At 30.1% G+C, this 23221-nt stretch overlaps 2 protein-coding genes across 2 annotated transcripts in view; one reads left to right on the top strand and one right to left on the bottom strand.

The window, feature by feature from the left end:
- Positions 1-4719: 4719 nt before the first annotated feature.
- LOC118183718 (uncharacterized) overlaps positions 4720-23221 on the top strand; it is a 44274-nt gene continuing 25772 nt past the window's right edge. The window contains exon 1 of the mRNA XM_085810619.1: positions 4720-4879. Coding sequence (XP_085666745.1) covers positions 4807-4879 — 73 coding nt within the window. The 5' untranslated portion in view covers positions 4720-4806. The remainder of the gene's footprint in view (positions 4880-23221) is intronic.
- On the bottom strand, positions 6301-22519 carry LOC146998386 (uncharacterized). Its single transcript, XM_085810620.1, has 6 exons — positions 22313-22519; positions 19517-19575; positions 11481-11585; positions 9046-9078; positions 7938-7976; positions 6301-6635 (listed from the first exon to the last, which is right to left on the bottom strand). Exons 1-6 carry the CDS (start codon positions 22443-22445, stop codon positions 6585-6587), a joined length of 420 nt encoding a protein of 139 aa, XP_085666746.1. The 5' UTR covers positions 22446-22519; the 3' UTR covers positions 6301-6584.

Raw genomic sequence — 23221 nt, 5'->3', positions numbered from 1 at the left:
CTTACAGATCGAGTCTTAAATTTAGTGTGAACGAAGTTTCAACATGCTCGTTATGGGTTTCGTATTTTACTGTGATACAACGCTTATTCGAATGCTTAGAATTTTTAGTTTTAGTTTAGTCTAATTTCTAAGTTTTTTAATTTTTTAAAGTTTATTTTAAAAATATGTCAACATTTTAATAATATGTCAATAAATTCATCTATTCATTCATTTTGTTATTTCCTTTTTACAAAAGCTCTTACTAAAGATACATACAAGTACATTAATAACATTGTATTATAATTTTAAAATGTGTGTTGTCACTATATATATTTTAAAATAAATAATATAATGATAGTCTTTGTCTGATTATATTTTTCTGACCTTATTATTTACAGTCAATAAATTTTATGAGATTAAAATAATACAGTAGTGAGCTATCGGGTCGGTGCATTTATCTATGCTGTTCTTCTTTGGATTGGCTACACTGCATTGTGAAACCTTCGTTTTTCGTTATTCAGTTGTCTTTTCAATTTGGAGTGTGTTTGGTGCGACAAATGGAGTGCGTTGTTGGAATAGTTGGACTAGGGCAGCGATTCTCAACTAGCTAGGCGTACCACTGGTGGTACGCAAAGAAACAAAGTATTTTCAACTATTAAGTTCAAAATAAGTACCTCAAAATCCTGTTTCTCTAACGCTCGCAAATTTATGCGATCTGAGCTTTGTTCAAGGTCAATAGACGCTCATAAGCGCAACACGTTTTTTTTCCTACAAATATTCTTTTAGCCTCAGACGTAACAAAATTTGTCATAAATGATGTTTTTAAAAGAGTAATAGAAAAGGATGTTGTATTTAATAGGAAATAAAAATAAGTTCCTATAAAAATAATAATATCTCATCAATTCTTTTAGAGTTGACCGATTTATTAGCATGTTTTTATGTAGCCACCACGTTTTGCCTCATATTGCTCTATTTTCAATTAGAATATTTTTTTACGTCAATTTACTGTCTCCACCAGCAGGTATTTTGTGTTCTTGTTGCTTTGTATTTCTTACCTTTCTGCGCGATTTTAGAATATCGTGTCGTCGCTTGTTTTTAAAGAACTCGTAATATATTGTGTATTTAAATAGTTCCAATAATAATAATAATAAAAGAAACCCAGATTTTCAAAATGGAAAAATGGGTAGTATTGAATAAGTGGAAAAGTGATGATTCACAGGTGATGGATCCAGGACAATCTAGTAGCACTGAGAATATTAAAAAGAAAAGAAAAGTTATTTACAGAAGATACAATGAAAGCTATTTATGATTTGTTTTTATTTGGAATGGAGATGAAATGGAACCGCAACCTTAATGTGGTGTTTGTGGTGAACTATTATCCAATCAAAAGTATGCAACCATCGTATCATAAACGACATTTTCAATATAAACATGCCAATTTAAAGGATAAATCTGAAGAATATTTTAAGAGGAAATTATGGGATTTCAAAAATAGGCCTAGTAAGCCTAAGAATTGCCAAGACTGGGCAGGCTCACACTATTAGATAAAACCTAATATTACCAGCAGCTAAAGATATCGTTTTAACATTATTCAACGAAAAAGCAGCTAATGGACTTAGAAATTAGAGACATTAGGAGAGTTTGGAAGCAGAAGACGTGAAAACTAAGCAATGCCCACGCCGGGACTCGAACCACGGATCTCTCGAATACGCGCCGAGTGTGCTGACCATTACACCACGAAGACATACTAAGAAGGCGGAAGAAATACTTTATACACTACCCCTTTTAAAGGAAGACTTGAAATTATGGGACCCAGTCGCCAAATCCTGGCGGTGGAGCATCATCATCTACCAGCTTCTTTTTAGTTCGGGCGCCACTGTAGAGACATTAGGTAATTTTTTGAAACAAGAGAGATGAAAAATGGGCAGTGCCCTCACCGAGACTTGAACCACGGACCAATCGAATACGCGCTGATTGTGCTGACCATTACACTACAAAGGCAGGCTAAGAAGGCGAGAGAAATACCTTATAAACTTAATAATATTCTATAATCAAATGATACAGAAAGTCGACGAATTCATGAAATGGCAAATTCCATAAAAAAGACATCTATTCAAAAAAAAAAAAAAAAAAAAACCACACAGGGAGTATTTCGCATTGCTGTTGGATGAAAGTACTGATTCGAATTTTGTATCCTAGTTTACATACGTTTCGAAGAAGATAAATTCGTTCGAAGAACATGTTCGAATTTCCGAAGAGTATTTCTTTTGCGAATCGCTTCATGATAGAGTAACTGCAAATGAAATTTTATAAGTGATTGACAACAGGAAAACATTTTAGTGTTATTTCTCAAATAAAGAAAACTGCATCTGAAATTAAATTTACTCACTGCTCCATTCATCGTGAAGCTTTAGTAGACAAAAAATCCTAGAAAACCTGAAAATCGTTTTGAATCAAGTTGTGATAATTGTTAATTTTATTAAAAAGCCGAGCTTTAAATTCAATAATATTTACGATTTTATCCCAAGAGATGGGCAGTGAACATGAAATGGTTTTGTTACATTCTGAAATAAGGTGGTTATCCAGAGGGAAAATTTTAAATCGTCTTTTTGAGCTTCGATCAGATATCCATATTTTTCTCCGTGATTCACAATTTTAATTGCAAAAATGTTTATTTAGTAAATTATGGTTGCCGCGTTAAGATATTTAGCTGAAATTTTGGAAATTTAAAGGAATTAAATTTAGGATTAGAAGGGCAAAGTGTTAATTTATTTACCATTCGAGATAAAATAAATGCAATGATAAAAATGTTCGAGCTAATAATCAAAGAATTGGATGGTAATATTATAAGCTTTTCCCCACTTTTAGAATGTTTTCTAACCGAAAATAATTTGAAAATAAAAGAATTAGCATGCGACTTTAAATATCATTGTTTTTCATTGATAAGTAACTTCAAGATGTATTTTCCCAAGGATTGTGAAAAAGAAAATCGGATTAGAAATCCATTTTGTTCAAATGTACCTGAAATTTTATCTCGTGGGAGGGGGGAAGAAGAAAAAAAAGAAAGGAAAAAACTGAAAAGTTTCAGGTTTTAAATTACGTCTAAAGGGGCTTTTTTTGTTTAACATTTTGTCTGTTACCTTTATTTATTAACTAACACGTCCTTCGCACTTAGACCATAAAATTCAGTTCAAGAGCAATATCGCAAAATTTAAATTGAGCATATCTTTATAATTTCCGATACGCAATCTCACGCGCTGGAGATAAAAATGTTTTTTCTGTACAACGTTGCCATTGCTCGCTTTGAAATCCTAGAGTTTGTTAATCAAAAATTCGTTAAAGTTTTATAAAATACGAAATCGATAATAAAACAAATTCCAAATTTCAAACTTGGTCTTTCACATGCCCATATTCGGAGTATGATTACGTCATTCAAAATTCGGTGGCTTTATGTACCATTGTTTTATCACAATGCAAGAAATAGACATATATTTATGCAGACTTTTCATTATTTAATTCCTTCAAATATAATGCAGGACTCTAACATTTGGTGGCAACAGTTTGAAAAGTGTAACGGACATTTATAGCGAACCAACGCAAAATCGCAAAAAGAAAATAATAGTTCTGCAGGGACAAAGCCCCTTTGGACTAGAAATTCATAGAAATTTCCTTTGATCGAACTCTAACAAAGGATTTAAAAAATAACACACTTGTTTAACTTTTGGCTGAGCCGAAAAAAAGAACTTAAATGCATTTCAAATAAAGCTGTTAAATTGTTATTGCCCTTTTGCACAGCCTATTTATATGAGTAAGAATTTTCTTCCATGTTATATTTGAAAAATAAATACAGAAGAAATCTAAAAGTGGATCCAAATTTACGGTTAAAATTAAGTGAAATAAGACCAGACATAAAGGAATTGATCTCTTTTAAACAGGCTCAAATTTCACAATAAATTTTAGATTTAAAGTATTATGACGTAAATTTTGATAATTAAAATGGTTACCAATTTTTTATATATATTTTAATATTTCTATTGAGAAACTGAAAAATAATCATTGTAAATATAGTGCTGGTACTAATGTTCTTCAATTTTTGTTTAGATGGTAGGCGTTAGTCAAAAGGTTGTGAATCGCTGATCTAGGGTATTTCGTATTTTGTCAGTTTAATTCCGCACAGCAATTTAGTATCTAATCATTCTTCATCTGCCTGGAGGACCTACCTGACTAATCCCTATAAAATGTTTATTTTCTAAATTTAATTCCGCATAGCTATTTAGTATACTATTTTTCACCTGCCTCGACGATCCACATGACTATAAAATAAGTTAAGATGAAACTCTATACAATAAGGTTTCGTGCAAAACATGCCCCCTAGAAAATGTGCCGCTCGGGGCGGACAGTCCCCCCTCCTTTTCCCTCTAGGCCTCTAGGTACACTATTGATTTGGAGTATATTTCAAGAAAAATATCAGAAAATAATGATACTTTAGCTCTCTAGAGGGCGCCACTGAAAAAAATAATTTTGCTGTAAAGAATTGCCGCGTAATTTTAAAGGCGCACTATTAAAATTACTTGTTATATAATAGTGTGGAATTTAAAAACGGTACTGCTTGAACCTGAAAATGTGTGCTATTTATTATATTCTAAATTTTGATTTGTGTAAGAATTTTATTTTTTACCCGTATAGTTTCGAAAAATCAGCCAGAGGGCGCTATTTATGTTGATAGTTTTTTTTTAATATTTTTGTATGTTCATCATTTAAATCACTAGGCTGAAGTTTTGCTGGTACGTAAAGAAAGCGCAAAATTTTCATAGTTGATTAGCGACCATGTCATCTTTGAAGCTTTTTGGCTGTCCTTTATTAAGTTTTTGTTGTTTATGGATCTTTTATTCAACCCAAGGTAAGGAATAACCTTAGATCTAAGTGTAAAAAAATCACACGATGCAATCAAATTTTAAAAAAAAAAAAAATGGTAGCTGAATGTCGCACTTTTTCATATGTCGAACATGTTTCATGACCCTTTCTTATGACGATAAATATTTGTCTAAAACTTCATATGACAAACAAAATTATTAGGAAATTTAGTTTCTGTATTCTAGGAATTGAAATTTTCTGGAGTAGGAAACGACGCATATATTTTTTTAAATAACGCACACACGTACACACGCACACACACACACACATACATGATTTTGTTTTGCTTCACTTTAAAACTTTTTATTTTAAATAAAATTTAAAAATTGAAAGTTACAAATTTCTAGCATATTAAATTTTAAACTGTTATGGAATCTTATGTTGTTATTAGGTTTGTGTATCGGATGCAAGCGGTAGTGTTCTGTAGGAAATTTAGCAAGAAGATTTATTCGATTATTTTGTTAAAGTCAAACGCGTGAAAGCTCTACGGCTTTAACAGGCTGCTCAACACACTCCTCAAGCGAACCAGCTACTCTACTGGCGGAGTAAAGTAAAGCTTCTTACTTTCATCCTTGTTTTAAGCTAGATTAATAATCCTTGTTTTAAGCTTAAATCAAGATTGTAACTTAAAGGTTTTCAGTTCCATCAGCTTCTTGAGTATATTTCGGTTCGTTATATTTTAAGTGTTTGCATTATTCTGCGAAGACTCTATAATCTAAATACCCCAGATTTATTTAAAATTCGGAGCCGAATCCAAAAACCCTCATAATCGCTGTTCAAATGCCATACAGGGCGGCATTTTTAATTAAGACACGCAATACTTGACACCGATCATTTATTCATTATACTAATAGATGATTTATAAAAAATTATTGCAATTTGAAAGCATCAAATATTATTACGAAATGCATAATACTTTGAAATGGTTCGCTGTGTTATATCTGGTAGATATTATGATAGATATTTTGTCATTGTATCTCATGAGACTGAATTGAAAAGTGCTTTATAATTTAATAAAGCAGGAATTTGAAAAATATAGGCATTAATAGTGAAAAATGATCTTTCAGATACAAAGCATTTTAGTGCGATAAATATGTCTATATCACGATTAAAATTGCCTTTATTTAATATAATGTTTCTCAGTTTCATGAACTAAAATAATACATTTTATTTATTTTGAAGTAATATGGGGCATAACTATTTCAGTATTTAAACAATAAATTTATAAATTCTAATGTAATTTGAATGAAATATTTGCTTCTTTTAATTGAAACTGATTTTGGAAATTATTTCATGAATTTTGCTGAATAGTTAACTCGTAGATGAGATAATGCATTTTATAAAAAAATTCTAGTTATCTGTACACTATTAATTAAGTATTCATAGAAATTTAGTTACATATAGATATTCGGACATAAAAATAGAAATCTTTATTTTTCTACAATTAAACTGTAAAGTATTGCAAGTCAATTGTGAAAAAACATTAAATAAAACATTTAACAAACAGCAATGTGAAACATTAGAAAATTACATTAAGTGTCTCTGCTCAGGACAGGTTTATTGGCAGGTTTTAAACTACGTATTATTTATTGCGTTTGGTGATTTAATTCACACAAAATATAAATTAATATTCTAAAGCTATTAATACTTTTCTTCTCTGTTGCGAGACAATAAATAGGATAATTTTCTTTTTAAAAGATCTTTCCTTTACAGTCTTCTTCAAATAATATTTTGGTGCATTCCTGTAAGAATAAAGATAATGTTATAGATATATAACAGAAGCATAAAATTTCTCACCATATTAGTTAAAGAAATCGTAAGTTTTTATTATATTGCTCAGCTGTATTTTTAATTTAATTTTCTATCTAAATTTATGATTTGTATTGTTTCTATAATGCTGTCACTTACTTCAGATGTTTCAAAACAAAAGGGAAAATTTTTAAAAAACTACTAATATACGGAAGTTCGGAACTGAAAAATTATAAATCTTAAATGAAGTGGAATAACTTTTTACCCCTGCTTTATATAAAAGGAATTATATTTTCTAATAGCACATAATTATCACTTGCTATTTGGGGCGTTGTTTCGATGCGCAAAAGTTTTTGCGCTATGTGCCTTTTTATGATAGGTAATGATTTTAAGCTACTGATACAAAAAATAAAATAAAATTAATTGTAAAATAAAAGTTAACAGTGTATAAGCTTGAAGATACAAGAAACGCTAATGAATTAAAAAAGGATTATTTTAAGTAAAGAAAAAAATAGTAAATTAATTTTAATAAAATTAAGAGAGGATTATTTTAATTCGATAATTCTACTATTTCTCTGTGAAAAGGTTGACTTTTCATTTCTTTAATAAAGGAATTAATTCTTTTCAAAGTCTAAGTTTTAATTCCATTAATTTATTATTTAGTGTTTGTATTAACTCTCTGCTGCTGTATTTTGTTGCGAAAGAAATTGAAAGAATTAAATTGCATTAATAAACTGGCAAGTTACTTTAAATCTATAGCTTAAATTAATGTTATTGATAAAATCGTAAATACCATTCTTTTTTTTCCGTAAAAAATTACGTTTCTGTAAAACATTCCGAAACTTCTGAGTAATTGCGTGTTTTTATATCTGCAGACTACTTGGCTCGCTTTTACATTTCTGTATTAATTCTTACTCGCAAATTTTTATAACATCATCTTTAGGCCATTTTATTACTAAATATATGCAAAGTCATTTAGTTTTTGCCAAGAAACTTATGAAACAGTTGTGCGCTTTTGTAGATCGAACCGAAGATCTTCTAAGGATAATGGCCACTGTAACACTGTAATACTCTGGAGAAACACTTAAAATTTTACAAGGATTAGAAAAATATCAAACTTTAATTTTTCTAATTTTTTTAATTACATACTTCCGTCTAATATATTATTTAATAGCGTTCTTTTATTTCCTGCCAGACATCTCGAAAAGATATTACAAATGTAAAATGAAATATACTTGGTAGTTACATAATACCATTAATGTTAAAAAGAAACATATTACTTGTAAAATACATACCTCAAAATTAAGCATTATTTTCTTTTCAGGTAAGGTCAGCTAAAATGGACATGAAAAGTATATAAATATTTTAAATAATTATTATGGCAAATAATGTTAATAAAATAAACATTAAACTTATAGTAGAGCCTATATGCTTATAGTAGTTTATATAACGTTAGATCTGGCGTCGGAAACCATTTTTGGTTGTGGGTCAAAATCAACCGAAATATGTGTTAAAAAGACGTTTCGGGTTAGTAATATTTTCATTTTAAAACAATCTTTTTAAGTGAAAAATATAATAAGTTTTATTAAGAAAATATTTACAATATGCTTTAAACTTCAAAATAAAAATGAAAACTATAATTTTAACTGTTATAAAAACAAACATAACTCTAAATGAGCTTTATTTTCCTTTTCGACTTTCCCGATACTGAACTTTCGGCGTCAATTAAGAAATGTCTGGCTTACATTTAGTCATCTTAGGGCGATTACAAGGATCTGAAATTTTGTAATTAACTACTCTATTCTTGCTTAAAATAAATTTCATATACGATAATATTTGCTCACGTTTTTAAATTAAACCGAATGACGACAAAATACGAGAGCCAATTTTTTTCACTACTGAATTTATTCTTGCGCAGCTGAACAAGTGCTACATCTGAGAGTGAACTAAATAGGTGTTGCCAAACTTATCGCTCTCAACTTGAAATTTTATTACAATTTTTTAAAATAAAAATGACTGTTCGTTACTGCAACTTTGTATTAGAAAATATTATTTATTTTTGGTTTAGTTGTTATGCGTTATTCAAATGTTTGTTTCATATTTATGCTTTATACGTATTTATTCATATTTATTTTCTGAACTCAAGTGTGTCACTTGAAATTCTAAAATGGGTCACTCGGTGACCTGCGGGTCATAGTTTGCCGAGGCACTAGACTAATATTTCATTTTGCATGTTAAAGAATAAATTACAGTCAATTTGAGCAGAATATGACTATGGAGAGCCACTGAGCTGAATAAATATCTGATGAGAACAAGTTATAAAATTAGAAATATTTAAATACTTTTATTTCAGTAAGGGAAGAGTGATTCGTATTATAACACAATTGGAAATGTATCACTTACCAACTCGACTTTTTTCTCAACGCAGTCAAAAATCTGAAAGAGAGCAAGAAATCAGTTTAACCAGTCAAGCAAGGATTGGCAAGAAATCAAATAGTCAATCAAAAAAAGAAAAAAAATGGATTGGAATGATTATCATTAAACAGAAACTGACAGGTGTGAAACGATGTAAAAGATCGCAAGGAAATCCATAAATATAAGGCAAAATTGGAGGTTTTTTTAATTACTATAAATGAATGCTTAAGAGATCAACAGTATTAATGATAGAAAGCTTGCTATATTTTTTCCTTCTCTGAGATAAGATTCATGCTCTTTAATGCACAATTTTAACTTTCTTTTGATTTGGTTATTTGAGAAGATATTTATAAATTCCCTTTCAATAAATATGTTAAATGGGATTTTTAGGAATTTAATAAGCACACTTTTTATTAATTATAGCAAAGCTGAAAATGTTAATACGAATTGTTGTTGTCTGTATTACATGGAACAATGGTTGGCAGAGTCTACTCCAAAGAGGAGTTGGACTTCTATTGTTCACCTTAGTTTGGAGGAAGAGTACCCCGAGGGGGTCTCTCACCCCTCTCCCCTTCCATTATTACAAGTTGGATAAATTAAAGGTATTTTCATTTAAGTAAATTAGATATAATATTGGAAAACTAAGATAAACATTTAAATTATTGAGAAGTGGGTGTACTACTTTCCAGTCGTTCAGTTTACTGTTAATAATAAACTGGTTAAATTTGGAAGTTAAATTGAAGCCCTTATGCCTCTTAAATCGGCTATTTGCAAAGGTGTTTCACAGATGAATTATAAAACAAGTATTGTTTCGCGAAGCGAAACACTGCGAATGCTGCTTCTAGATTTGTCAACTCTTGCCAAAGGTTGTTTCTAGATTCTTTTTGTCTTCTTTCGTTACTTTTCAAAACATGATCTTTTCTTTAGATCTTATATTGTTAAGACAGCATATATTAGGTGGAAACCATACATCTCCTCTGAGGAATCAAAATCTGCAATTCAAGCAGTATTGTGAAAATAAATTGAAATGTGAGACGACAATGAGATTATTGTGATTGCGTTTCAAGGAAGAGTGTTTTTAACAGTGGCAAAAGGAAACATTTTGAAATCTATATTAGTAACAGAATAATAGAAACCTCTGTTAACTGCTACACCCTTTTATGCGAGAGTATTCTCTGAACAGCAAGAATGAAGATCAAGGCAGTTAATATAAATGAGAAACCTTTACTATGTTTACTTTAAGCTTTATGGAATCACATATGAAAGCGTAATAAGCAATGAACTTATTTCTTCATTTATTTAATGGCTTCCTTTTTATGAGTCTCATATTTATGAACTATTCGTTAATGCAAACAATTGCATTGGTTCCGGAAAGTGTCCTATGAAACTAATATTAACATCCGCTTCCCTTTACCAATTAAAATAACATAATATCTCTCTCGGTTTTCCATGTCATTCCGCCTTTTGTCTTTGAACATCAAAATAACGGAAGAAAAAAAAAAAGAAATTTTCTGAAATTGGTTGATTGAGAAAATTCCGAAGTCTTCCGATCTTTCGGGCTGATAAAGAAAGAGAGTATGATTTTATGTACAAAAAGCAAAAGAGCAGGAATTTGCCTTTACAGTAGAGGTTAACAGTTCAAAATTCTAGGTATGAAGGGAATTGCAAATAAGCAAATTTTCTCCTCAAAACTGATTACATTAGCAAGTCATTTTTTAGACATAAACAGTTAAACAGTAATTCAGACTGAACTAAGACAAGTGCTATATAGTAGTAATCCAATATTCTAGGCATTTTCCATTTGCGGCAAAAATTTCTAATTATTATATATATAATATTAAGAATTGCGTAGATGGCAATTATGAAGCAAATGAAAAAAAAATATTATTGAATGTTAACAAATTGAAATAAGTGCAAATAGAGCTTTTCACATGCCGTTTTCGTTTTCGAACATCCGATTTAGGAAACATGTGAATAAATTTTCTTAGCGTTCCATGCGAGTTTCTTAAAATGTGAACGACTGTATCTCTCACATACATTTACATTATTTTTCACCTTGAAATGTTTAATGTTGATAGCCTATAATATAGCTTAGGTTTAATATCAGAATTAGAGCTTAACAGGTACAGAAAAAGTAATCAATTTCTAAAAGCTTATGTTTGAAACATATCACAAGAATATGTACTATTATTGTAATAAAACTATAAATTGATTTATAATTAAAATATACTTAAGAAATTTGTAGAAATTAATCAAAATTGCATATTGGTAAGAACATTCAATTTCAGCAGCTGGAAGAGAAGGTAAGCAATTACTGTTTCTTCTCCAGAATGAAATTTCGCAGTGCAATATCCAAACATTAATGGATCTGAAATATTATTCTGGTGTCACAGAAAATTAAAATTTATTTAAAGAATTCATACTTTTTCTGGAACTTCTTTAGATTCGAAAACAATTGAGTATGGAGTACATCTCTTTATACCATCGGGTACAACTTCTACTTTACACTCATCTAGAGCAAAAAGCACCTGAAAATAAGAAGAAAGAAAGATATTGATTAACTGTTCTGCTGAATCAAATTTTATTTATAGTAACAAAAATAAAACTGAATAAAATGAAAAAGAAATCATTTAAAAATAATCATAGTTTTAAAAGGTAGAGAGTAATTTTTCAGGCTGCTTATTCAAAGCTCAATCAATTAGTTAACAGAGTTTCAAAATAAAATATTTTTACTAAGCAAGTCTCTTGTGTGTTTTGAGTGATGTTATTCTACAAGATAGGTTTCTGAACGTTAAGATGCTTTTAAAAAAGAAAAATGTCAAGAAAAAAATCAAAATCTTTGAAAAAAATGTATTCATTGCCTTTTTTTAAACTGAATTTTAGGAACTAGTTTATGGACTAGTTTCTAGTTTTATTTTGAAAATTTTATTTCAAAAATAAATCCTTTTTCTTTGCTAAAATGTATTGATTCCTTTTTTTTTTTTCTTGAAACTGATTTGTATGGATTTATGCTTCGAGTTTTATTTGCTAATAAAAAATAATAAATAAAGAAGACGACTAAAATTTACTTTTAATTTGAGACGTGTAGATGTAATGTCAGCAGTCTTACTAAAAATAAAAAGGAATCCTCAAGCGTTATTCAGAAAGAAATTACCGAAATATAGGTCCCCAAAATTCCAACATCACAGTGCGTTGTAGGAGATATTAGAAATTGAATAACGTCAAAAGGTCATTTATTATGCCCACCATAATCAAAAATAACACCGCTTTATTTCGCGTTAAAGGATTACCAAATAATTTTGGTTTACATCGATCATTATAGCATTTTGTCTTCTTAGACAGTACTTACAAACTCTTAACAGACTTAGAGCGAATTTTAAAGCAGGACCTTAACCACTTCACCGTTTGCCCCGATAGAGTATCGTCAGTTTGAAATGTTTATTTAACCGTCAGCGACGGCAGACTATCGTCGAGGTGAAATTTGGCATGAACCGTGACCCCCGAGAGAGATTCGACGCTTCTTATTTTTCCTACCCCTCAGTACCAGTCGAAAAGGAAAAGAAGTGATTGATGGCTTAATTGACCAGACTCACTCCACAGATTGTACCTGAAAAGCAAACGACGGGGGATCGCTTTTTCCGAGGGAATAATCCCCCTTAACCCTTTGCGGCATGGTGGGTCAATATATGTCCCACCTAATTAATATTTATTTTCTCAGTTAGCAATTTCCGTTAGAAATTTTCTAATCTTTTAAAAATAATCTATTTTAGTTATTATTTTTCTCAGTAGATGTTACTACTACACCAGGGCTTAAGTTTATAAGCAAAAAATATTCAAAATAGGATCACAAGAGTGATATCCATATATCTCGCATTTTTAAATATTTTAAAAATTTTGGTATACAATTTATGATATGTATGATTCTTTTTAATATTCAAAGGTATTTTATTTTCAAAAATCTTAATTGGATTCAATATTTTATAACATTAATTTTGCAGTTGAAATAAGTGGGTTAAAATTTGCCCCACCACACACTTGAATTTCCGCTCAATAGATGGCAGCACTCACGATTATTTTTCTTTTCTTTTTTGCATCTACTTTTTTCGTGATTGCTCCCGCTTTTACATCCGTTGTATGCTCTGATGTGCTAAAATGTCTAGAAAAAAATTAACAACTCAGGAAGCTTTGGATCTTTTTGCTGAATTGCCATCCGATTGCGACTCTGCTTCAGATGTCAGTTCTGATTCAGATGAAATTGAAATCCAAGATAGAATAACTGAGGTTGAAGTTATTGCTGAAGAAGAAAGGGAAGTAGTTATAATTTGTTTCGCTTTTTAAAGACACAGACCCATCTATGCATGTGGCACTGTAAATATGTATCTACCCAAAAATTTAAAAGACAAATTTATATCAAGAGAATATATAGACTTTTCAGTTAGCGATGATTCAATTTATTGCATAAGATGGAAGGATAAAAGATAAGTTTCTATCCTGTCTTGCTTGGAAAAGGCAACTGAAATGAAAGAAATTAACAGAAAAGAACGAGATGGAAAGACAAAAAAAAAAAAAAAAGTACTGTGCCCAAACAGCATTATTTCATACAATAAGAATATGGGATATGTCGACTGATTGATCAACTGAAAGGACTATATGAAATAGACCGCAAAAGCAAGAAAATGTTGGCACATGATTTTTTTTTACTTTTTAGATGCGAGTATAGTAAACACAATTATTCAAGTTTGTTCGCGAACCTGATCATGATGTAAAAACAATGAAAGATTTTCTTCTCTCAGTTACAGAAGGTCTAATGGCACTTGCAGGCAAGAAAGAGCTGAAAAGAAAACTGAAATCCCCAGTTCAAATGAAAACTAAAAACCCGTTCGTACAACCAGAAAAGAGACTAAAAAATGTAAGTAAAACGCCAAAGAGAACGAGCAGGAGAAGATGTGCATATTGCAGCATATCGAAAGAAGAACGACAAACATTTTGGATGTGTGAAACATGTGAAGTGCCTCTATGCTTACAAAAGAATGAAACAACATGTTTTACAATGTTTCATGAAAAATGACTTTTTTCAATTTTAATCATTTATAAATGTTTTTGAATCAAGTGCCAATTTTAATATTTTATTTAGTATCATATGTACGAGTATCAAATTTTAATCTTAAAATAATATTCAAGAAAATATTTTCTTTTTTTCCTAAAATTTAAAAATATTAAATATGTACTATATGCAAAATGCGCATATGCAAAATTTTACAAGTCATGCATATATGCAATAAGTACAAAATGCATTTTAGTGTGTTTATTATGAATATTTTAGAATGCATGCTTCATTTTGTTTATTCATTCCACATATGATTTTTTTTTCCTGCTATACACCAATATAAGACATGTCCTAGTTGCATGGTGGGACAAACGGTATCCCACCTTCCACCGTAAAAAATAAAAGCGCAGAATTTTTTTCAAGCCTTAAAGGCACTTAAGTAAGTCCATCTGACTTATTCTAAGGCATTTTTTTAAAGATTAAAATATATTTTAAATATGCGTGTCGCAAAGGGTTAACACAGATTTCGAGAGATGCACAACAATTCACACACCTTCCCATTAACTGACAAACAAGTCTGAAGGTTTTAAATGCTATCCTTTCAAATCCGAACGTGGCCTTTTTTTTTTTTTTTTTTTTTTTTTGAGTACATGCACTGTATACTCTGAACTCTTTCTGAAGTAATAAGAATTTCGCATAGAAATAATTCCCTTACCCCTTCATGATTAACTTAGTATAAATAAAATATTTTCTGTTTTAATTTTGATTCCTTGAAGAATTTTTTTTTTTTAACTTTTTGAATGTAGAGAAATGAATTCACTTTGAAAACGTACCACTTTTTCATGTTATTTGGCTGTTTTTTAGTTGAAGTGATTGTATTCGCTTTTGTTTTATTTTATTACTGTGAGAAGTAAAGGAAGTTTATAAGCGCGAAAATTTTTGGGGTTCATATTTCATCGGAAATATCCATTTTGCATGTTCCCAAATCCATTTTCACAATCCTTTTCCAACTGTGCGTACGGACCTTCTTGTATCCATAATAATAAAAAAAAATTTTTTTAAATCCTTCTGGAGCGTCTAAGTCTTCTTTATTAGGACTACAGCAAAGAGTGGTTAATATCTCTTGAGAAGAGAAATAAGAGGGCAGACGATTAATATAAAAGTGATAAATAAGTACATAAGTACAATTAAATAATTAAAAATAGAGTAAATAAATATAAACAAAAAGATGTCTAACAGCAAATAAACTCATATTAAAATTAATAATCCCAGAATAAGAATAAAATCGAAAGATTAGAATCTTTTTGCTTGTGGAAAAGCAAAAAGTAAAAAGAAAAATTCTTGCATCTGCAAAAAACAGGCTCTGGTCGCTTTTCAAATCAGGCTGCACAAGCTATCATTTTAGTTTGATTTCCACAAGACTTCTAATCACTTAATGTCCACAATCTGGGATTATCATTTTGCATGTTATTTTATTTGCTCATTTTTTCTTAAATGGGTAGTTAAACAGTAAAATAGATTCAAAATAGATTTTTTTTCCTGACATCTGTATGGTACGTACATACGTATGTATGTATCTCGCATAACTCAAAAACGATTAGTCCTATAACAATGAAATTTTGTATGTTGGGCAGCTATAACATTTAGTTGTGCACTTCTCTTTTTTATTGCAATCGGCAGTACCAAATATATATATATATATACTGCCCCTTACAGCTTAAATGTTTTTACACGGCTTTTATTTTATTTTCTCAATCTTTGGTGGTAGTCATGTATATCCAATTATGAAAGTATTATTAATGATGAAAATATGCATGTTTTGACAATGTCAAATTAAAAGAAAAAAAATTATTTGGATAAATATTGAAATCTATCTTTCAATGTGTTCTTCAGGTTCCCATGCCTATTTAGGCTAGTTCTGTACTCGTTATGAAAAAAAAAAAAAAAAAAAAAAAAAAAATTACAAGAAGCTTGACATCTGCACGACAAAAATAAAATTTCCCGGGATATTAAGTGCTATTTTTCGTTTCATTTTCAACTTGCATGAGGGATCGGTTAATTAGAACAATTCGAGAAAATAAGTTTAAATGAAACGCAGAAAAAATATGTATGATGTAAATAAGTCGTCTTGTGGTGTTCACATCAGTTTTTTTTTATTCTTCTTTTTGTTCATTCCCCAAAGTATTTCGGTTTGGTTTAGATGTATACGGCAAAGCATTCGAGGGCTATCTGCATAAGAGGAGGGATGCCTTCGTAGAGGCCTTTGTAAGGGAAACTGGCTCGTATACATGTTACAAATCGGAAAACAACGAAAGCGCCCATGCAGCCAGCCTCTCCGCAGGGATTCGAACCCCAGACCAAACTACCAGTTTTCAGCGAGTTTACCGCTCAGTTGCTGGTGGGCTCACAAAATAAACGAGATGTTTTCATTTTTTGGTCAATAGTTTAACTTATTTTTGGAAAGAATAAATCTTAATTTATTGTTCTTTGGTTATTATTTCAGAAAAAAAAAAAAAAAAAAAAAAAAAAAAAAGTTGGAAAACTTGTAGGGAGGGAACTAAAATGACTACTTCTTGTATCCATAATAATAAAAAAAAAATTTTTTAAATCCTTCTGGAGCGTCTAAGTCTTCTTTATTAGGACTACAGCAAAGAGTGGTTAATATCTCTTGAGAAGAGAAATAAGAGGGCAGACGATTAATATAAAAGTGATAAATAAGTACATAAGTACAATTAAATAATTAAAAATAGAGTAAATAAATATAAACAAAAAGATGTCTAACAGCAAATAAACTCATATTAAAATTAATAATCCCAGAATAAGAATAAAATCGAAAGATTAGAATCTTTTTGCTTGTGGAAAAGCAAAAAGTAAAAAGAAAAATTCTTGCATCTGCAAAAAACAGGCTCTGGTCGCTTTTCAAATCAGGCTGCACAAGCTATCATTTTAGTTTGATTTCCACAAGACTTCTAATCACTTAATGTCCACAATCTGGGATTATCATTTTGCATGTTATTTTATTTGCTCTTTTTTTAATACATATTAGACTTTTTTTTAATCTAAATTTATTAGCCCAAAAGAGCTATTAGTCTCGTTTCGGAATTTTTGCTTTGAATCACTTTATTGCGTCGAATCACTTTAGATGACCGTTTCACTTTTCAGATTGTATATTATATATAAGATATAATATACAATCTGAAAAGATAGAATATATATATTATATAAGATATTAAGATATTTTATTTATTTTTATGTAAGATTTTTAATTTAGGAATATTTCGTACAAATATAGTTTTATTATTTATAAAATGATGTATGATATATTACACTTTAAAATTATTCCTATATTTAAAATAATTATAAAAACAGATTTCCAGGGACGACATAGCTTGGTCTTAAATGGTAGTGTGGTCAAAGCTGATAATATCTCCTCTACGAGGTACCAGCTTTTGTGTTCGATGGTCGCCTTTATGGGGTTGTCACTGACGTCCTTGAGTGTGACAAGTACGGGGTTCAGGTTCATTTCAATAGAATTTCTCAATAGACCTCACAGGTAGTGGAAGGGGGAAGGAAATATTTCTCTCGTTAACTGAGCTAAATTTCAGACACAAAATGTTTACCTTTGGAAGAGAAAAATGGTACAAAATATAGAAGTTTTGCTCGCCGGTGAAGTGGTTAACATAAACGCACGTCTCGTGCTGGATAAGATCAGCCACCACTTGTGGCGATGTAACTTAAAATAGCAATCTATTTCAAACTGTAGCGATCCAGTGTAACAATCTGTTTCAAATTAAAACTCTGTTAGTCAAAAGCGCCACAGTTGATTTAACGCGAAGTTGGCTCAAAATTTGTCCCTAGAGTAATGATCTAAATGCCAGCAGATGTAATGAGAGTCTACGACTCAAATACTCTGAAACTAAATTTGCATTCTGGTGAGGAAATGGAAAGGGGAAGTGATAGTACGGGCTGAAATGATAAATAATTGATGTAAAATAATAATAATCCTATACGATTACTAATTTGCAGCCTTTGGAAGAAGAGACAGATCTAACTTGTCGTCACCTGCGTATTAGAGATAGCGAATGTGAGTTACTATAATTGCGCAACTGACTAGATATTTGTACTTTTATGACGGATTCATCTGAAAATGATTCTATGAAAGACCTTTCGAGTCTTAATGTAGGACACTACTGTATGTTTATATGATAATTTTCTAATTTCTTAGATTTTAGATAACCAGATCTTTAAAACCGAATGTTTTGACGTTTTCTTAGTTATTTTACGTTTCTCTAAAATTTAAGCATAACTTACAAACACTGCTGTACCTTCCGTTTGATTCACTTCAAATATATTTGCTTAGTCCAGATGATTATGCAAAGATCAGAAACGTTCAAGAAAATTAAATCTGTACGAATGTAAATTGCATCTAATGCTTTGTCACGTGAAGAACTGCTTTGCTGCTGCAAATTGCGCATACTGGTCCGGCTTGGGAAAATAGTACTGCTCAGAGGCAGTGTGGAGTTACTTGTTTTCCGAAGTCACCGCTTTTGTTTGCTCAGAGGCAGTGTGGGGTCACTAGCTGATAAACCATTTTTGTAGTTGGTTAGATAAGACCCGAAACTGCCCTGTTTGAGGAATTTGACATTTGCGCAAGGTAGTTGTCTGACCGTGAAATATTAGTGTCTAAAAATACTGACTTTTAAATTTCCCCTTTTTCTCTATAGCTGTAAGGGTGTAAAAGACTCTTTTATTTATCACAAACTAGCTGTCAGACGGCACGGATTTACCTACTTGCAAACAAAACATCGTCCACTTAAACGATAATTCAACAATAAATTTAAAAAGTAAAGATGTGGTTTAACAGTCTGACTCAGAAACCTACACCGGCAATATACAAACTAGACGGCTAGAATGCGTAGCCGCTACTAAGATTAACAGCTAGAGGACAAGCTAACAAACATGTGCTCACAATTGCGAAATCACGCTCTGTGAAATTTTTTCGTTCCAACAATTTAAATGCTCTCCTTCATCTACTTTATTTGTATCCTAGCGAGTAAATGCGAGGTAAAATGAGAGATTTCAGGGAAGGCTCACAAATTAAAATAAACATTAGTAAAACTACTGAAATATTTTAAGTAACTCACTGTAAAACATCATTAGGCAAATAAACTTTAAGACACATTAAGTACTAGAGTTATAACTTTAAGTTAAAAATAGATTTTACAGATGTCATACATACTTAATAGCGCAAACATTTTCATTAGTAACTCATATAGAATTCTTTTCACAGAAGCTAAATATCTTTGTTTTCTTCATTTCTTTCAACAATACATAGAAAAAAATATTTTTCTTTATAAAACATACCAATGTATGTATCAATAATTCTTAAATATTAAATTAAAAATTACTTACTCTTGGAGTCATAAGTCTTTCACAAGCAGCAAATTTGGAGCACAAAATAGGATCTTTGCCTATAAAATAAATAATAATTTTAGTTATGAGATTGAAATTATGCAGTAAATGTCGTTTTGACGACTTTTGACGGCATCTAGTTAAAGTTCATATTTTGATCCTTACGCATTGGTATTTTGATACTGTATAAATATACTGACGTGAGTAAATACTGAAATCTTTTTTTAAATTTTCTGGTCTACTTCTAATGATAATTTAATAGGCTGCATGTATAACTTTACGTAAATCATAAAGCTTAAGACTACTGATATTCAGTTAATTTGATTTAAAATTTTACTAAGGAATGTTTCAAACTAAGGAATGTTTTACTAAGGAATGCTACTCAAAAAAGGAAATATTTATTAACATTTGCATACAGTCTGGTATTTTTTAATTTCAGTTTTTCTTTACGCTATATTAGCAATAAAGTATTCAACTTATACTGGTTCTTCAACATATAATCATTAAATAATTTGACTAATCAAAGAGAATCTATTTTACATTATTTATTTTAGGTATTTTTTTGTATTAAAAATAGGTAATTATAATTATCCTCTCAATTAAAGATAAAATACTGTGGTTATTCTTTTTATTGATAATAAAATAATTAGATAGTTTAGCAGACGTGTAATCTTTATATCAAAGAAAGAAATTGTCTCAGTAGTATTGTAATCGATTCCAGGCAAATTTTGCTATGGCTAGTTCTTTACACTTTAAGAAATGTAAATAAACCAACAGGTTCTGGTATAAACATTTTCCATAGTGCTTAATATAGACAGAAAATGTATATAGAAAGAGATAAGCATTTCCGCTAAAATTGCATTTTACAACTGGAGCATGTCAATACTGAATTGCCAGACGCTAAGAGGTATGTGTCGATTTATCGGAATTGTATCTAATAGAATTCTGAATAAATCCCAATTTCTTCCCGGAGAGATATCCTATAACTATTATAATTCTATTTTTTATTAATAATGTAATCTGACGAAACAGAACAGATGAAGATTTTCTTCATTTTTTTATAAAAATCACGATGCTATCCAATACAGTTGAAAGTTGATTATAGGTTGAGGCAGATAGGGAGATACAATATTTTGCAGATACCATTCTGTAGGTTAATATTAAGTATGGGGATTTATTATATGAATATGTATTTGAGTGTAATTTGAAAAAGAAATTTTAAGCACATAAGAGCATAAAAAATTAAAAATATAATTTAATGATGTTAACGAAATTTATATGACTGCATGCTATTCTTTGATACGTTTAAGCTATTATATTTAGATTTAAATATTTGAGAAGAGGAAATTGGCATATAATGAAATGAGATTTAGACATTTTCATGAAAATGTAAATTCTATATACAGCAAAATAATCAATTTTTTGTGTACAGGGATTTGGAAATGTTGAGAAAAAAATATAAATTCTCTATTTAATGCCTGCACAAAACGGTGATAATCATAATAGATTTAGATATTTTAATAAAATAATAACCCAAATTCAAGTGTAATATGTAACACCGAACACTTTCAAAGCAAACAACGTTTGAGTAATAGTAAATTTTCGTTTTGTGTTGTTTAAATGCATATTTATGAACAAATTTCGTATGTTTCCGCAAAAAGGGAAAATTATAATTTTAACCAAAACTATCTAAAGAAATTCAACTATACATTCAAATATATTCATTACCTGATCACGTTATCAGATTTACCGTTATTGAAGTGAATTGTTATAGGTGACTAATACGAATCTGTAATACTTAAGTAATGGGGTGATTTTTATTAGTTACAGCTAAAGTGCGCTAATACTAAGATTTAAGTTTTGAAGTATCTTTACACAAAAGGGTAAAATATATGGCAGGTCTTTAAAGGCAATAATTTCTCTGTACACTGACTTTAACAATTTTGGGAAATTAAGCAAACTTACCAATAAAATTTAATTTTTTTCTTATTAAATGCAAGGGGAAGACTGATATAAATTTATTGCTGTTAATTTCAAATCTGTTTATAAAACTTTTACATTACCCACGATATTTGAAGTATTACCTAATGAAAGCAAATGATGGCAGATATAAAAAATAATTTCATATAGCAGGAAAAAAATGTTTCTCATAAGGAAAGGATATGATTTCATTTTTGTAAAAAACATGCAAAATTACTTAAAAATCAACATATGCTTATATTTAACAAAATTTTTCTCAACTTGTGTTGTTTGATTAAATTATACTACACATGAGCGTATGAAAGGAGTGTCGGAACCGATCAAAAAAAGGGTTGTTTTATTTGAGGTATATGGAGATGACTTATTTAATTAAATAACTAATTAGCAAATGCATATGTAATTTTCCGAATTATATGAATGGTTTAAAGGAAAGAAATGTAAATAGTTTTGTACATAGCTCCATAAATTGAGTATAAAAACTGAACTAGATGTATATAATGTGAGATAGATTAGTCAGCAGACTAGTGAAACGATCTGCAAGTAACCGATAGTCTCATTAAAAATATAATACAACATAATTACAAAATTGGGCATAAAGACATATAAATAAATAAATAATTCAGTTCTTTTTATACAAATATATGTTCATATGCGCCTCATACTAAGTTATATTTGTTGTATGATGGCAATACATTTTCACAGGTATCGCAACTGATCAGATTATATCTGAATAAACTGCTATGAAAACTGTAAATGTACTAAATTTTCGTATGTACACTATGCAATTAAACATGCATAAAATACGCATAAACTTACTTTTAGATACACAATCTACGACATCTACTAGTTCCTTCTTTTCCATTGTCACTAAATACTTCCCAGGAGAGCATACTCCTCGTGCTACAGACACCGCTACAGTAAAAATGACCAAAAGGAATCTCATGTCCATGGTTTTATGAGTCAGTTTGTTGTAGTATCCACAAACTCCAAATTTCGAATGTGTAACCAAAGTAAATTCTGTTGGTATATATACACCTTCCTGTGTACAATTATGCTGCAACAAATTTCACTTTCTAAGAATATATTTTATTTTAACGCATAAGCAATATAAGCTTAAAATAATTCAGATGTAAGTGTAAAAACGTGTGAATCAATATGAATTACAAAGGATAAAAAAGCATTAGAGCGTATCGCTACATCCGTCTGCTTGCAATAATTGGATTAAGTAGTAATCGAACTTTGAACCGGTTGAAACTGCTTGAAAATAAAGCTCAGTGCTACTATCATCTAATATAACGGAAATGGCTTGAATTTCAACTTGAATTATAACGGTATTATGATTTCACTCTGAAATTGAAAGACATTCACAAAATGCATATATTACTGAATTGTCCTTTGTTGGTGATTAACACAGAGTACGTAAAGTTAAATTAATCGTAAGTTTAGTTATAAGCATCATAGGAGCATCAAAACATACTGCTGTGTGGTGAACAATTAAAGAGTTTGGAATTTATAGTAAAGGTGATGGGTTCACTTCCAAGTTGCTAAAAATGTGTAGTTGTGACAAAGTTTTATTTAATTAAATTTGGAAAGTAGACAAAGTGATGGTGCTCAGACACATAGCCAAACATTTCAGTGTAAAACTTTCTCCGATCTGAATAATTTTCTTAAAAATTAATGATAAACTTATAATGTATTTCTCCCGCCTTTTTACCTTTAGTGTTT

Source organism: Stegodyphus dumicola, chromosome 2 (assembly GCF_044657685.1).
Source record: "Stegodyphus dumicola isolate Sdum_Otavi_A_Nest chromosome 2, ASM4465768v1".
NCBI classification, from domain to species: domain Eukaryota; kingdom Metazoa; phylum Arthropoda; class Arachnida; order Araneae; family Eresidae; genus Stegodyphus; species Stegodyphus dumicola.
Note: the sequence above shows the minus strand (reverse complement) of the source record. Positions and strands in the feature narration are given on the sequence as shown.

Excerpts from the sequence above, each read along its gene's own strand:
- LOC146998386 (XM_085810620.1), bottom strand. The coding sequence starts at position 22,445 with ATGGACATGAGATTCCTTTTGGTCATTTTTACTGTAGCGGTGTCTGTA. Across the intron at positions 9,079-11,480 it reads CTAAAGAAGTTCCAGAAAAA|ATTTTTGACTGCGTTGAGAA; the intron begins GTATGAATTCTT and ends GCTCTCTTTCAG. Across the intron at positions 7,977-9,045 it reads TTGAGAAAAAAGTCGAGTTG|CTGACCTTACCTGAAAAGAA; the intron begins GTAAGTGATACA and ends TGTCCATTTTAG.